Genomic DNA, 13,978 nt, shown 5'->3' on the forward strand with positions numbered 1-13,978 from the left:
CTTTGTAAAATGTTTTTTTTTTAATAAAGCTAGGATTTTTCCTGATTATTTTTAACTGAATGAGCCAAACATTTCTTGTGTGTTTGGGTCAAAGTTATGTTAGATTTACCAAGAATTATAAAGTCATATTACTTTACCGATAGTGCAGTGCTCTCCATTCCAGCCCTGCTCACACTGGCATTTGCCCTCTCTGCAGGTGCCATGCTTCACACACTGTGGGTTACATAGCCTCTGGTCACACCCAGCACCAGCCCAGCCATCTTCACAATGACACACACCGCCCACACACACCCCATGACTCCCGCAGTCTGCAGAACACACCTCTGCACAAAACAGAGGGAGATTAAGAGAGTCACTACAAAGGAATTATTGTTATCTCAGAAGATGAAGTATAAGAGGCAGGAGAATAATGTAAGAAAAGGAGGATGAAGGGTTAATGTAATCAATATTGTTGACGAAAGATATTCTGAGACAGACTGCAAGAGAAAGAGAAGAGAACCCAATGCACAAAAGGAGATATCTGGTGATATTTAATAAAAAAATATTTAATGCAATGTTAACATGATATTATATTATATTAGCTCTTTAAAATTGCCACTGGATATTAGTCAAAAACATTACAGTTTTGAACTGAGATATTTGTTAGATAAGCAATGCTGCTATGATTTTACAAGGTACCATTAACTATCACATTCTGATCTCTTGCTTCCTTTGAAGTCTTTCAAAGTGGTTACAAATGTACAAACAGAAGAAAAGAAGAAAAAAGCCAAAACTAAGAATAAATGCTTATTAACACAAGACTGCCACCATATAACCATCATAGACATTTATTCATTAATTGCTATTTAAAATGACATTTAACCTTAATACAAAAACACAATTACAAAAACACTGCAATTAAACATTAAGGTTTTTTTTTCTTTTAAACCACAATATAACATTATATGAGCACATGTCTATATTAAAATCAGACAAACCTGTGGAGCAGTCAGGGCCCATCCAGTTGGGGTCACAGCTACAGAGGCCTGTGTCTGCACTGTAGACTCCATGACCATGGCACTGGTCAGGACACTGTGCTCTGGGCAAGTCACATAAAGGCCCTGCCCAACCAGGCTTACAGTGACACTGACCTGCTAGACATGTCCCATGTCCAGAACATGTGGGGTCCAGACAATCCACTGTGAGTAAGAGTGAGAGAGAGAGAGAGAGAGAGAGAGAGAGAGAGAGAGAGAGAGAGGTGTATGGAGAAGGGCACATAAAAGCATCATGTCAATACAAAGTCTTTAAAATTCAGAACGAATTCAAGAGTGTTTTGAAAAGCACTGAAGATGATTCAGCTTTGCGGGTCCTGCACATGTGCACAAACCTCCCCGTTTTTCATTTCTCCTTCTATTTCTTGCAGGCACTCATCTTTCACCTCGCTCCTCTAAACTCACCTCAGGGATCTCTCCTTTGCCAGAGAGGAGCAGCAGCTCATATGAGCAACACAATAAGTGGGAGAGTCAGTTTCAGGCCAATCCTTTAAAAGCCTGATCAATAAGGCCAATTTAATCCCCTTCATAATGCTTATGATGTATGTACCCTAGCAGCTAGAGGTATTGATACAGAGCAGATACGGAAATTGAGAATCTCATAGGAAGAGGGCTTTTGGGTGAGAGTGCAGGAACTGTGAAATAGTGTCTGTGTGTGTGTTGCTGAGAAACACACAGGTTACAAATCAAAGCAATTTTACTGTCACACAGTGGATTGTGTTTGTGTGCAGAATTAAGCCGGATTTCAGTTTAATGAGTTTTACTTGTGGAGGTTCTACAATTTAAGTGATTACCAATGAGAGCTTTTGTTTTAAGCCGGTACACATTTCTTTACACTTTACACTAATGCTTATTAATTTTGGAGTGAATGAGTTTCTGTAGTAGTCTGAAACTGGAACTCCCTCAGTAACAGTTGTACTGTGGGAATTAACAGCAGCCAAGCAGGCAAACTGCAGCAACCAACACAGTCACTCCATTCTGGAATGATGCCCCAAACATAACATTTTTTAACAATATATATAAATGCCTTTGCTTTATTTTGTTGCTACCGTATGTACTTAAAATAATACAATATTTTCAGAATTTTGTCATATCTACAATCATCACGTTATTATAAATTATCCTGAAATACTGTGATATTATTTTAGGGACATATTGCACACCCCTACCTTTAAGTGTCTCATCTATTGTGTTAAACATAAATGTACCTTACATCAGGGCTATTTTATCCCTGATTAATCGTTCAAAAAGAATGACAAATCACACAGCTTAATCTCTGTGTGTAAAACTAATCCAACTAGAATAGGCTTTAACAGTGAAACACTTCAGAGCTCTTACCTTCTTCACAACTGTCTCCTCGGTAACCAGCCACACAGGTGCAGGTGCCCTGACTGCAGGTGCCACGACCGCCGCACTCTGGGTCAATGCACTGGCCCAACGGCACATCACATTCCAGCCCCTTCCAGCCGCTGTAGCACATACACACTCCTTTATTGTACTGACCATTGCCACTGCACAGAACCGGACATGCCGCTGCAAAAACGAAGGCAGGAAAGAACAAAGAGAAGTGGAGGGACACCGATAGAGGAATTAGGACAGAGAGAACAAACAGCTTTATTAAGAAGAGTTGAGGTAAGAAATGTGAAACAAAAGGAGAAATCAGAGATTTTACGGGTTACTGTATGTTCTTGAAGAGTCAGAGCTAAAGAAGCACATCTGATAACAATACTAGTGTTGATAAGGAGAAACAAATGCACTGAAGAAAATCAGTAAAAGACTAATTTAGACTAAGTATACACATGCCGAAGCATAATCATTTCATCACAATAGAAACATTCAAACTCCCACAGATATGGCTCAAAAGAAATATGACTCATATAATTAATCCAAGGAGTATTATCACTAGCAGCAGGGTCTGATAGATAGAGGATATGGCATTAAACAAGCTTCATCCCGCAGTTAGCTGGCAGGCTGCTCTCCATTTCAGTCTCTGTCTGTTTCTCTCTCTCTTACTCCCTCTCACCCCCGTCCTTTTGGTACTGGGCCATTGCTCAACAACATTAGCCCAAATCAGCACAAAGAATGTAATTAAACATTAACTTTGATGAATTTGAGCTATAGGTTTAAGCAAAAATAGGTTTATTTAGCTTTTTGGAGAGATATCACCTTTTTTTTGGTGAAATTAATTATTAGTATGTAATTACACACTTGATCACATCAAAATGATGTTCAATACATAAGACATGCTGTTGAAACAGTGTTCTTTATAAGCAGTAAATACTAGTCAACATGTGAACTGAAGGCCACAACAGAAAGCAAAGATGCAGCACAAAGGCACTCTCATAAAAGGCCACTACAGTACCTTTGGAGCAATCCATGCCGTGGAAACCAGGGAAGCAGTGACACACTCCTGATGTACATTCTCCGTTGCCATGGCAATTCTGGGGGCACTCTTGCACTGAATCTGTGAAGTGACAGAACATGCTAAAGACATGCAGTGACTAATGTAGATGAGAAAAAAGCAAAGCTGAAGTTTTATTTTATTTATTTTTTGTTTGTATTTCAGATGAGGAGATTTGTCTTCCTGTAATGAGCCATAAAGCCTCCACATAAATTATTTAAGTATAGACAATATGTTCTTTCTCCAGATTAATTATACACCATATAAATAACAGACATTAATAAGCAATGTCTACAGCTTAAGATTTAAATATTATAAATAACCAAATGTTATATTTCTGTTCCAAAAGTTATTTCATATTTGAGCCCTTGGGGGGGCAGAGAAGCAAGCGGTCCTAATCTACTAAAAATGCACGATTTATGCTTTTTCATCGTGAGGGCTCAATCGTGATTATCACTGTGTTTATTTGCATGTTTGTCTCTGCCAATATCATAGCTGAAGCTGGTAAGCTTAACTCCTTGTATGTGTGAATATATATTACAGAAGATTAAACGGATCAAACTAAACAAGTTTGTTTAATTTGAAATGAACACAAAGTTTTGGCTGGTCCCAAATGGCCCAAAATCCTAATGCTGCAAAATATCAGACGCTGCAAGGTGCTTTTTAATTGCGTCTCCTTATTCCAGAAATGTGCTAATTATGGAAGTTTCTAAATGTCTTTACACAGCAGCCAAATTCTAATGTCAAAATAAATTCTACCCACATTAACTAAGGTCACATTCTTTCATGCAATGTACTTTGCTAACTGTACATAACTCACAAATTTGACCATTTCCTTGCTGTTTTCTCTCAGTGCATAAATGTACAAATACTAATAGGATTTTTTTTTTTTTGGAAATGCTAACTACAAGGTTTAAACTGTGAAATAGAGTACAGATGGGTACTAAAGAGCTTGGCTGATTCAGTAAGCATGGGATGGTAATGACAGGCCATATAGAGGCATACCCAGAGCAACAGTACTGAAGGAGACAGGCTCTTTCTCCTTGCCGTCATTGTAGAAGGCCAAGTGCCATGTGCCTGGGTCCAGATACTGCACAAATATGGCCTCATTCTGCACCACTGTCTGGATACTGCGCCGCTCACGTGGAGACTCCACCACACTCCACTTTTCTTTCCCATCCAAGCGCTCCATATAGTCATACTGGATAAAGAATATATTCAGTCACTCAACATAATTAACAAATATTTTTGAAATTATCACTGACACAATTCCTATGCTAATCTGTATTACAAGACCCAGAACTTAACTGTTAGTACAAGTGCTAATGCTTCTTCCAGGGGTCTCACTACACTGCCTGAAGAAACTAAGAGGGGTGGTAGTTTCTCAGAATATTGCAAACAGCCATTTAAATACTGATAAATGGTAAATAAAACAATCCATAACCAGAGAACAAAAGCTCACATACAGATATATTCAGCCAAAAAATGTGGAAAAAGTGAAACTTTGCATTCTTTCATTTATATACTGTAACCTGTTGATCTTGATCAGGGTTACAGTGAGCAATCTAAATTATTTAAAGTACTAAATTAATTTAAAGCAATTGCAAAACCTGTCCAGCTGGCACAAACTGAACTCCCGAAAAGGCATTAGTTCTAAAATCATTTATTCATTCATTTTCTGTAACTGCTTTATCCGGTTCATGGTCATAATGAGTCTGGAGCCTATTCAGAATCACTGAGCACAAGGCAGGAACACAGTTCTAAGATAATGTTTTTGAGAAATATATTGCTGTGGATGTAATGGACTAAAAGTATAAAAAAAGTGAACAAGGTTAAAAGCTCAAGATATTGGAACAGGCTACAGAGCATGAGACACATAGCGTACCTGAGCATGTGAGGGTGGCAGGCCTTTGCGCATATAGACCCCGAACAAGGCATCTTTGCCCAGGGAGATGTTGAACTTCAGGAAGTGTGGCTGTCGTAGGTGCAGCAACGACCTCCAGAAAACACCTGGAGGAACTTCCTGACTCACCCTCCTGCCCACTTCCAGCTCACCACTGTTTATGCTGCTGTTCCTCAACAACCATGGTCCTGACAGAGGGAAAGAGATGTAGAAAAAGGGGGGAAAGACAAAAACAGGAAGACAAGTAAGATGAGAACCACTGTTAGCTGTAACATAAAGAAAGATCTTACTGTCAGAGAAAGGAAGAAGGGGGGGGGGGTGGAGAGACAGAGAGAGAGAGAGAGAGAGAGAGAGAGAGAGAAGGGGGAGGGGGTAATTTTCTGCTCCATATGAAAATATTTGCAGAGAGGCTAAGAAAGAAGATCAACACGTTTTATCCCGCAGAGACTGTGCTCTGTACTAATGAGTGTGCAGAGTGGGCTGCCAAAGCCATCAACCCAAAGTCTAACTGTGTTTTCTCCCATGAGAGAATACTGCTGCATCACAGTGCTGCCCACACACACACACACACACACACATACACACACACACACGATAAAGCCTGAAGCTTCACAGAGAAAGAGAAAATAGAAGATATGTAAGAGACAGAACATAAGAAGACGTTCCCTCCCACAGAATATTCCATACACGTTTTATGTTCTATTCATTTAGAGAGAGGGAGATTACTATTGTACCATTGTGGACTAGGGGTCTGCAACCTCACCCAAACCCAATGGTTCCTGGTAATAGCCGTTTTGAGCTAGGATTGTGATGACAGTTCAAGCTTGGATTTGTGTTCTAAACACTAGTTTAGTTTTATGTAGTAAATTCCTCACACTCTCTCTCTCTTCTGGGCCCTTTCTCATGTAAATCTCTCTCTTTCCTGCTGTATTGCTACATTAGCATCATAATCTCTAGCTGCAGTCAGAATAAGTACAGAGTTTGAGGAGTGGGTATAATGATAACACTGCATACTGCGGTATTTTAAAATGTGGACAGTATCTCAAAACGAGACCGGTATTTATGACTTGTGTGTGCTGTGTCAAATTTCTGTTCTGTGTCTTTTTAAAAAAATGGTCAAATATTGACCATTGGCCACAGGGAGGGGGCGCTGTGAGAGCTCACTGATTGGAGACCGTCTGAATATGGGTGGAATAAAACATGCCCAGTAGCCCACTGCAGTTGTGAGTTTAGTGCTGAGCTTGGGTTAAGGTAGGGTGACCAGACGTCCTCTTTTACCCGGACATGTCCTCTTTTTTAGACTTAAAAAATGTCCGGGCGGAATTTCACAAACGTCCGGGCTTTCTATGTAAGCTTTCTAGAGCTTACATAGAACTTCGAGAAGCGTTTCTTTCATAAACTAGTTCCGCCTTCCCGTACTCCAATTGGTTCGCTTGAGTCAGAAGGGGGCGTGGTGAAGTAGCCTAAAATCTTCTGATTGGACGGTCTGACTGTAGAGCTACCGTTATTGGTCGATACCCCCCCTTGATGAAAACAGAAAAAATACTCGGAAGACATTTCACTCGACTTTGTGTTCACATGTATGAGGCTTTATACTCTAATTAGGCGTGTTTTGAGCCTCAGTTCGCTGGAAAAGTATGTGCCGTGGTGTGCTAAACCAAGTGCCTGTTATCTGGCCAGCTCTGCTTCTAAACAGTGTAGAACGATCTTAGTTCGTTTATCTTTGAACTGTTCTCTTCCTCCAAAGCCAGTTGGTGGTATTGGCTCTCTAAGAAACTTTTTTTTATCGTCAACACGTGTGTTGGTGTGCACTGCCGGGCTGTGCTGAGATACACTTCACAGCACAAACACTCAGAAAACCCTCCACTCAACAGATATAAGGATCAGTGCAGTTCGATAGTGCTCGGTATATTTTTGGTTTATTAAATCTTATGATGATATGTTATTAGGTGTTTAATATGAATAAAATAGCAAGGGTTAATTGAGCCCTTTGTGTAGTTAATTACAGTGAATTGGAGCTATTACATTTGGTCATGTTTGACACACAAATACAGATTTTGGAATTTGGCTCATTGTCAGTAAAATCAGACAGACAAGAACACGCCGCACGGATCTCACAGACAGTGACCAAAGCCAGGGATTGAACCCATACGTCCTGCAGCTGTGTGGCAGTGAAACTTGTACAGAACCACTGTGCCACCACCACCGTGAGTAACCTCAGTACAAATAAATGGGTTTGCCCTTTTATGCTAAAATAAAAATAAAAGTCAATGTGGCTTATCTGTAGGCTACTTTTTTTTAACCTGAATCTGTTCACACAAACACACACACACAAAAAATCTTAATCCACTTTACTCCAGCAGTACCCATTTGTCTTGATTCATTTATTTTTGTAGCCCTAAACTATTTGATGTTTATGTTGCACTTAGTCGTATAAGTTGCAGACTAAATTAAATGAGAACAACTTTAATGACTCTAAGCACAAGTTTGGTATAAACCATTTGAGGAAACTCAACCAATTTGATTTTATGGAGAACACACATATACATACACATACAAGCGCACACACACAAACTGGTGGGTGCAAGGCTGGCGAGAGTTACAGCACATGACGTCTCTCCTCGTGTTAACTGTCAGTCCACATGCTGTTCTCTGTGTCTGATGTACACTGATAAGCACAGACTCCCTATTTCTCTGCTTGCAAAATACTCCCACTGCATTTAAACTAGTTAGAGGGGGAGAGAAAGACAGAGGGGAAGAGAAAGATTTAGAGAGAGAGGGAGACAGGGCTAGAAACAGCAGGGGCTCTATCCCTACACTGATCAGCTCTTGTCTGAGCTGCAGAACACACACACACACAGAGAGACTCACACATACTGACAGATTTGAGTGGCGGGCCTGTTAAAAGCTGCACTGCTTCTAACCAGTGGGAGTCTGCTCCAGCCCCTCTCATTAACACTGCACATGGACAGTGAGATATGCAGAGAGAGAGAGAGAAAGAAGAGAGAAAGAAAGAAAGAAAGAAAGAAAAGAAGTGAGAGAGAGAGAGAGAGATTACAAGTATAGCAGGCTTCTGCCCTTTGCTTGCACTGGCTGAAGGTTCACACTCCTGACATGAGCTTAGCCGAGCAGAACCGCTCCCATCACAGCCAATAAAACAAGGTCCTGTCCCTTCTCTCTTCTTCTTCCATGTATTCCCTTCCCTACTCTTCTTTCTTTCAACTTCACTTCCTCCCTCATCTCCTTGAGACAAGGCCAGGCTGGGATTGATACAGCTCCACTTGAACCTAATACACTATATATCTGTACATTCCCGACAAATACAAAAACACCTCACAATCTAAGACCATGATGACCATCATTTTTCTCAGATGAGAGTGTGATTTTCACAAGCAGAGGCTCTGATGGACAGGTTGCTAATAAATCTCAGTACAGGGGTGTCCAAACTCGCTGTCACTCCTGTTATTGAAGTTAATGATCACATATTTTGAAAATGTTGCCATTTTATATTGAGATTAGACTTCTGTCAGCCTTTCTGTAGCAATAAAGATAATGGACCTCATCCATGAAACCTTTGTAAAAACAGAAGTAAACTACGTGTAACTTACCAGAGAAATGGACCTTCCCCAAAAACCTTTTGCCAGATTCATAAATGCTGCATTAACACTACATTTTTTTTAGTAAAACGTGTGTATGTTAGTAATACCAAATGTTCGCAAATTAGGAGGGCGTGCACGTTTCTTACAATTAACATACCATTAAGTTTATTCATGTCCAAGTATTTTAAACAAAACTTACCCCAAATTTAACAATAACAAATTCCACTTGTTGGCTATGACATGCTACTAAAAAGGTCAGGTAAATGCTAGCATGTTCCTTTGAGACATGCCACTGGACAGCTCAGTACATTTTTATGAGAACATTATAAGATGCCTACATTGGCTATCATCGCCCTACGTGATAGGGAGAGAAGAGGAAGGACCATGGTACTCACAGAGAAATGTGAATGTGCCTCTAATGGTCAATACATCACCAGACAATGGACTGGTAATCTCTGAATGATAGGGCCAAGGCTTGGACTGATTAACCACTCTGAAGATCCCCAATTTAAACTTTATTGCTTACCTTAATTATATGCAGTGCTATAAATGTGACCGTTCAGGAGAATCTTAGACAGAACTACATTTGGATAATTTAAAAGAGCTTTGAAACTTGTTAAATATTAAGCAATCTCTTTTTTTTATTTTAATTTAAAATTGCTTATGTGTGACAGAGATACTACCAGGATACCAGTCTATAAATATATGTAAGTTCCACAGCATCACTGCAAAACTATATAAACAAATCTCAGATATTAAACATATCTGAAATATATTAAAGATAAATCATGACATGGAAGTTTGTTAGCTGAGTGTAGGCCCTGTATCCTCATCAAACTCTTCATGACACTGCAGGAGAAAACACTTCAGAGAGAGAGAGAGAGAGAGAGAGAGAGTTCCCACACTCCAAAACCATTTCACACTCCATCTTCCTGCCCACGATTCGCCCACGTTCCTCCAATTCTACACAGGAGAGTTGAGTTCCACTTCTCAACAATTATCTCACACACACATACACACACCATGGCCAGTCGTGGTGTTTTGGGCTCATTCAACTCTCTGTATGTCTTTCTTTGTGGATGTATGCAGTTTTGGAGATTTGTCAAACCAGAGGAAGAGATGTTCTGTGGTGTATTTGTAGGTGCATGGAAAAAGGTCAGTATGAGTGATTACAAATAGTCGGTATGAGCTGCTGTCCACGAAACATGAAGACACTTTAGAAAAGTGGAGGAAGTACAGATTCATCATTTTATAAACTTAAGTCACACATTATTTATTCTGTGAGATGTGTGTTGTACCTCCCATAGGAACGGTAGCTAAAATCATACAAAAGATATATTATGGAAAAATGTTCAATACAAACATTATATTATTATATTGTTGTGGTCTCCAAAGGTGGTATTTGTAAATGGTCTGTTAGTTTAAATATATCAATAACAGTTTCTGAGTGCTGCATGTGAGTTAAAGGCATTTAGACTGGAGGCATGGCTGGAGAGATACTTTCACATCTATAGTGAGGGGTGCTACTTTTATACACACCAAGAGCAAAGACCAACTTCTTTAAACTGACATGAATTAAAGGGAAAATCTACGATTGTGGGAAAACTCAGCTCTCTCTTGTTGTTTAGAAGCTCCGTATCATTTAAGGTGAAATGGTGTGTTTGAGGAAAAAAACCTGACTGTTATTTGTACATGTCTGAAGTTTAACTTGTCTGGAAGGTTTTATTCACTGTTTGAATTATGCCACAGAGACGCGAACGGTGAGGAAACATCTGTATTTTATGAAAAGTTTTTTGATTACAATCGTGAATAAATGTATAGCTCATTGTTTAACTAGCTATGCCCACTCCACAATCTAAATCAGTGGAATAAATCCTTGCTCCGGGACAAGGTGTAATCTTCATTTATGATGCATTCATCTACTTCATTTTATTAATATTTAACATCTTAGTTCACATGTAGTAAAATCACTGTTCTTTCTGAAGCCTTTTGCTGATCAAATTTATTTTATGCTTCATTTATTGTGGCTTTAAAAAGACAAAGCTTCTGAATCATAAAGGAATATGAACCCCAGTGTAATGAATAAAAAGCTACCCAAATTGTTCTGGCCAGCCATTATAATAAAGCTAAATAATGGAAGGACCACTTGCATGATCTTTCTAATGATGTCACAGAGAATATATTACACTAGAATTACAAAGAGCTGGTCCAATGAAAGAGTAAATACTTGAAAATTGTGTGAAGGGAAATTCTGTGATGGGAACAAGAAGCTTAACTCATTTGTCTATCAAAAGTCTAAAAGCGAAAGAACAAACTGAACGTCACTCGTCGCTGTAAAGCAGCCGACAGGCACTTTCCAACACTGCTCTCACAACTTCAAAAGATCATTCACTGCAAAGCCAAAGATTATTCATTTTAATCTATACACACACCTTGCAGATTCTCCTGTATGATGCCCCATGTTTATACACTCACTAGTCAATCCTTATCTCGAGTGATGGGTCATCCGAACTAATGCATCTCCCCCTTTACTCCAAATGTTGATTATTTGGCTGAAACCTGAAGACTTTTAACATTTTTTAAAAAATATGGTACAATCAGCTGAGTGAACAGTGTAAACTTTGTTCCTATAGCAGAGATTCACTGGCAAACATGTTCAGAAATTAAGAAATGGACCTGCTTAAGTGATTTCTGAGGTATGTGGACACCTGCTTTGTCCATCTGTCTTCTAAATTCACACAGACCTAGATGAGAGCTGTTCTTACCTCTGCCTCCGGAGGGCACTGCTGCCACGTCACCTGTGCCTGGTATGCCTGTGCTGAGGCCGGTGCTGACTAGATGCCCATCTGTAGGCTTCAGACGCCAATTCAGTCCAAGCAGATTGAGAGCTGTGAGAGAGAGAGAGAGAGATATTTACTGAAATGGAACATGACAGTATATCACACCTCCATACCACAGCATATATATGTGTACATAACCCAACATGACAGCAATCAACTCACTACATCCTCGCAGCTACAGTAGCCACCATCAGTTGCAAAGTATGAATGCACTCATTACACAGACACACCGCTGTTGTGGCAGACACAGCTTGCAGCAGGCTGTGTGCCAGCAAGGTATGGTTAAACTAGTCTTTATTTGAACAGCTCAGGGAGAACCTAGCGCCAGCCTAGACACTAAAGCACCTCTCCCTGATGACTCACTGTGAGAGAAGATGCCAGGCTCATGTCAAGTGCCATGTGATAGGATGTCGTGAAATAAATGCGGTTATCTCCCCCATACTGAGACGAAGGACGGATGAGAAAATTGTCTCAGAAAAGATTAAATTAGTTTTAAGTCGGCAACATACGGTGGAAAATTTGCACACCATTTTTTGGGTTTATTTCTTTCTTTATTTATTGTTTTTCTGTTGAGTGAAGAGGGATTTGGCTTGCTTCCTAGTGTTTGATGTGATCTCTGCAGGAATTTCTCAACTTTCAGTGCACATGTGGATGAAACATTTTAGTGGAGGTTTGGAAATGAAATGTTTTCACTGCTAAGGAGAGACTTACGCTTAACAGAAAATGTTAAGGAACGTGAACATGTGATTTTTAACAGAAGAAAATGACTGTTGGAGTAGTTATTATATCGTTTAAATATTAGTCATGCATGATGGAATCTGTATACCTAAATTTAAATTATGGATAAATGTATAAAAGGGTATATAGATGTAGATCTACTTTAGATCTTGCCAATTCCTCCCATATCTGGACTCTGCTAATCACAAACGGCCACAAAGCTGAGGGGAAGAACACGCATCCTCCCAGATATTTGAAGTGAGCTGTCATCACTTTTCAAACTACTGTTAATTGACAATGCCACTGGAGAGAGAATGCTATATTCTCAGAACCCAGACTGGCTAGAAATGTGCGGTTGAAGCATCATCTGGATTGAAGTTGAGATCTCCTGTAGATAGGGCCAATGCCTATAGCACTTTTCCACTGTACGGTACCTACTTGGCTCAGCTTTTTTGCTTCTCCACTAGGCAAAAGACAACATGTCAAAATACTGTTGTCTTTGTCACATGCAATATTAAAGATGCTATATTTTCAAAGCATTCAGCTGGTGATTTAACCAAACACAAAAGTAAATATTTAGGTTAATTAGGTCTCTGTTATCACGAATAATTAGCAGGTAGCAAATAACCTCAAATTGAATCCTTCAGTACTGTATTTACATTAACATTTCCTCATGCTCATTCATTTCAGTGTGCCTGTGTCATAGCATAATTCACACCTACTCTTTGTCCACTTCACTCTGAGAGGTGCAGCCAGATGATTAGTTTTGGTCGGTGAAAATGCTTTCCATGAAAGGCTGCTAATGGGATGCCTCCAGAATTTATGAAGGGTTGAATCAGCAATACATATGTACATTTTGACACATTGTTTCAAATTAGATTTTGATAATGTACGGAAATTATTGGACCCTTACATTAAACGTATTAAGCATTTACCTACAGGCAATAACTACCCTCAGACAAACTTGAGTACATGGTTCTGAAGCTCTTGCCTACAAAACAGAGGATGATCTTAGCTAATGATAGACTTTGTTTAACAGCATGAAGGCAATCATGAAAACTGGGATTTAATTTAACAGCAAAATAGAGGAAAGGTGCAGAAATGAACCACCAAAAATCCGTCAACTACACACACACTCCTGAGAGAAGATGCCGATGTCTGCAGTCTCAGTAATAATGACTCACCTCCGTCCTCAGTCCTCCATCACCCCTAAATCTCATCCTCACAAAATCAATGCCCTCTTATCCCCTGCTACCCCCCAGCCCCCAACACACGCACACACAAGCTCCCTTTTGCTCTAGAATGAATGTAGCAGGCTGAAGGCCTTCTTATCATTCCTGTGTGAAGTGTGTGCTCTGGCCAAAAGAAAGTGCTGATTCTTCCAGCCAATCTACTGCTCCACTGTCAGCTACTCTATTGTCTTACACATATACATCCACACTCACACCCCTTCAGCTTTCCTCATCACCCCATCTTATCTCCCAGCC

The 13,978-nt window shown here is 39.8% G+C and overlaps 1 protein-coding gene across 1 annotated transcript in view; it reads right to left on the minus strand.

Moving 5' to 3' along the window:
* The window catches only part of tenm2b (teneurin transmembrane protein 2b), a 101,787-nt gene that overhangs the window by 30,402 nt on the left and 57,407 nt on the right, over positions 1–13,978 (minus strand). The window contains exons 5-11 of the mRNA XM_066646730.1: positions 11,700–11,822; positions 5,318–5,523; positions 4,438–4,633; positions 3,394–3,495; positions 2,370–2,564; positions 978–1,178; positions 138–323 (exon numbers count right to left, since the gene is read on the minus strand). Coding sequence (XP_066502827.1) covers positions 138–323; positions 978–1,178; positions 2,370–2,564; positions 3,394–3,495; positions 4,438–4,633; positions 5,318–5,523; positions 11,700–11,822 — 1,209 coding nt within the window. The remainder of the gene's footprint in view (positions 1–137; positions 324–977; positions 1,179–2,369; positions 2,565–3,393; positions 3,496–4,437; positions 4,634–5,317; positions 5,524–11,699; positions 11,823–13,978) is intronic.

The sequence above is a fragment of the Hoplias malabaricus genome, chromosome 15, assembly GCF_029633855.1.
Source record: "Hoplias malabaricus isolate fHopMal1 chromosome 15, fHopMal1.hap1, whole genome shotgun sequence".
Lineage (NCBI taxonomy): Eukaryota > Metazoa > Chordata > Actinopteri > Characiformes > Erythrinidae > Hoplias > Hoplias malabaricus.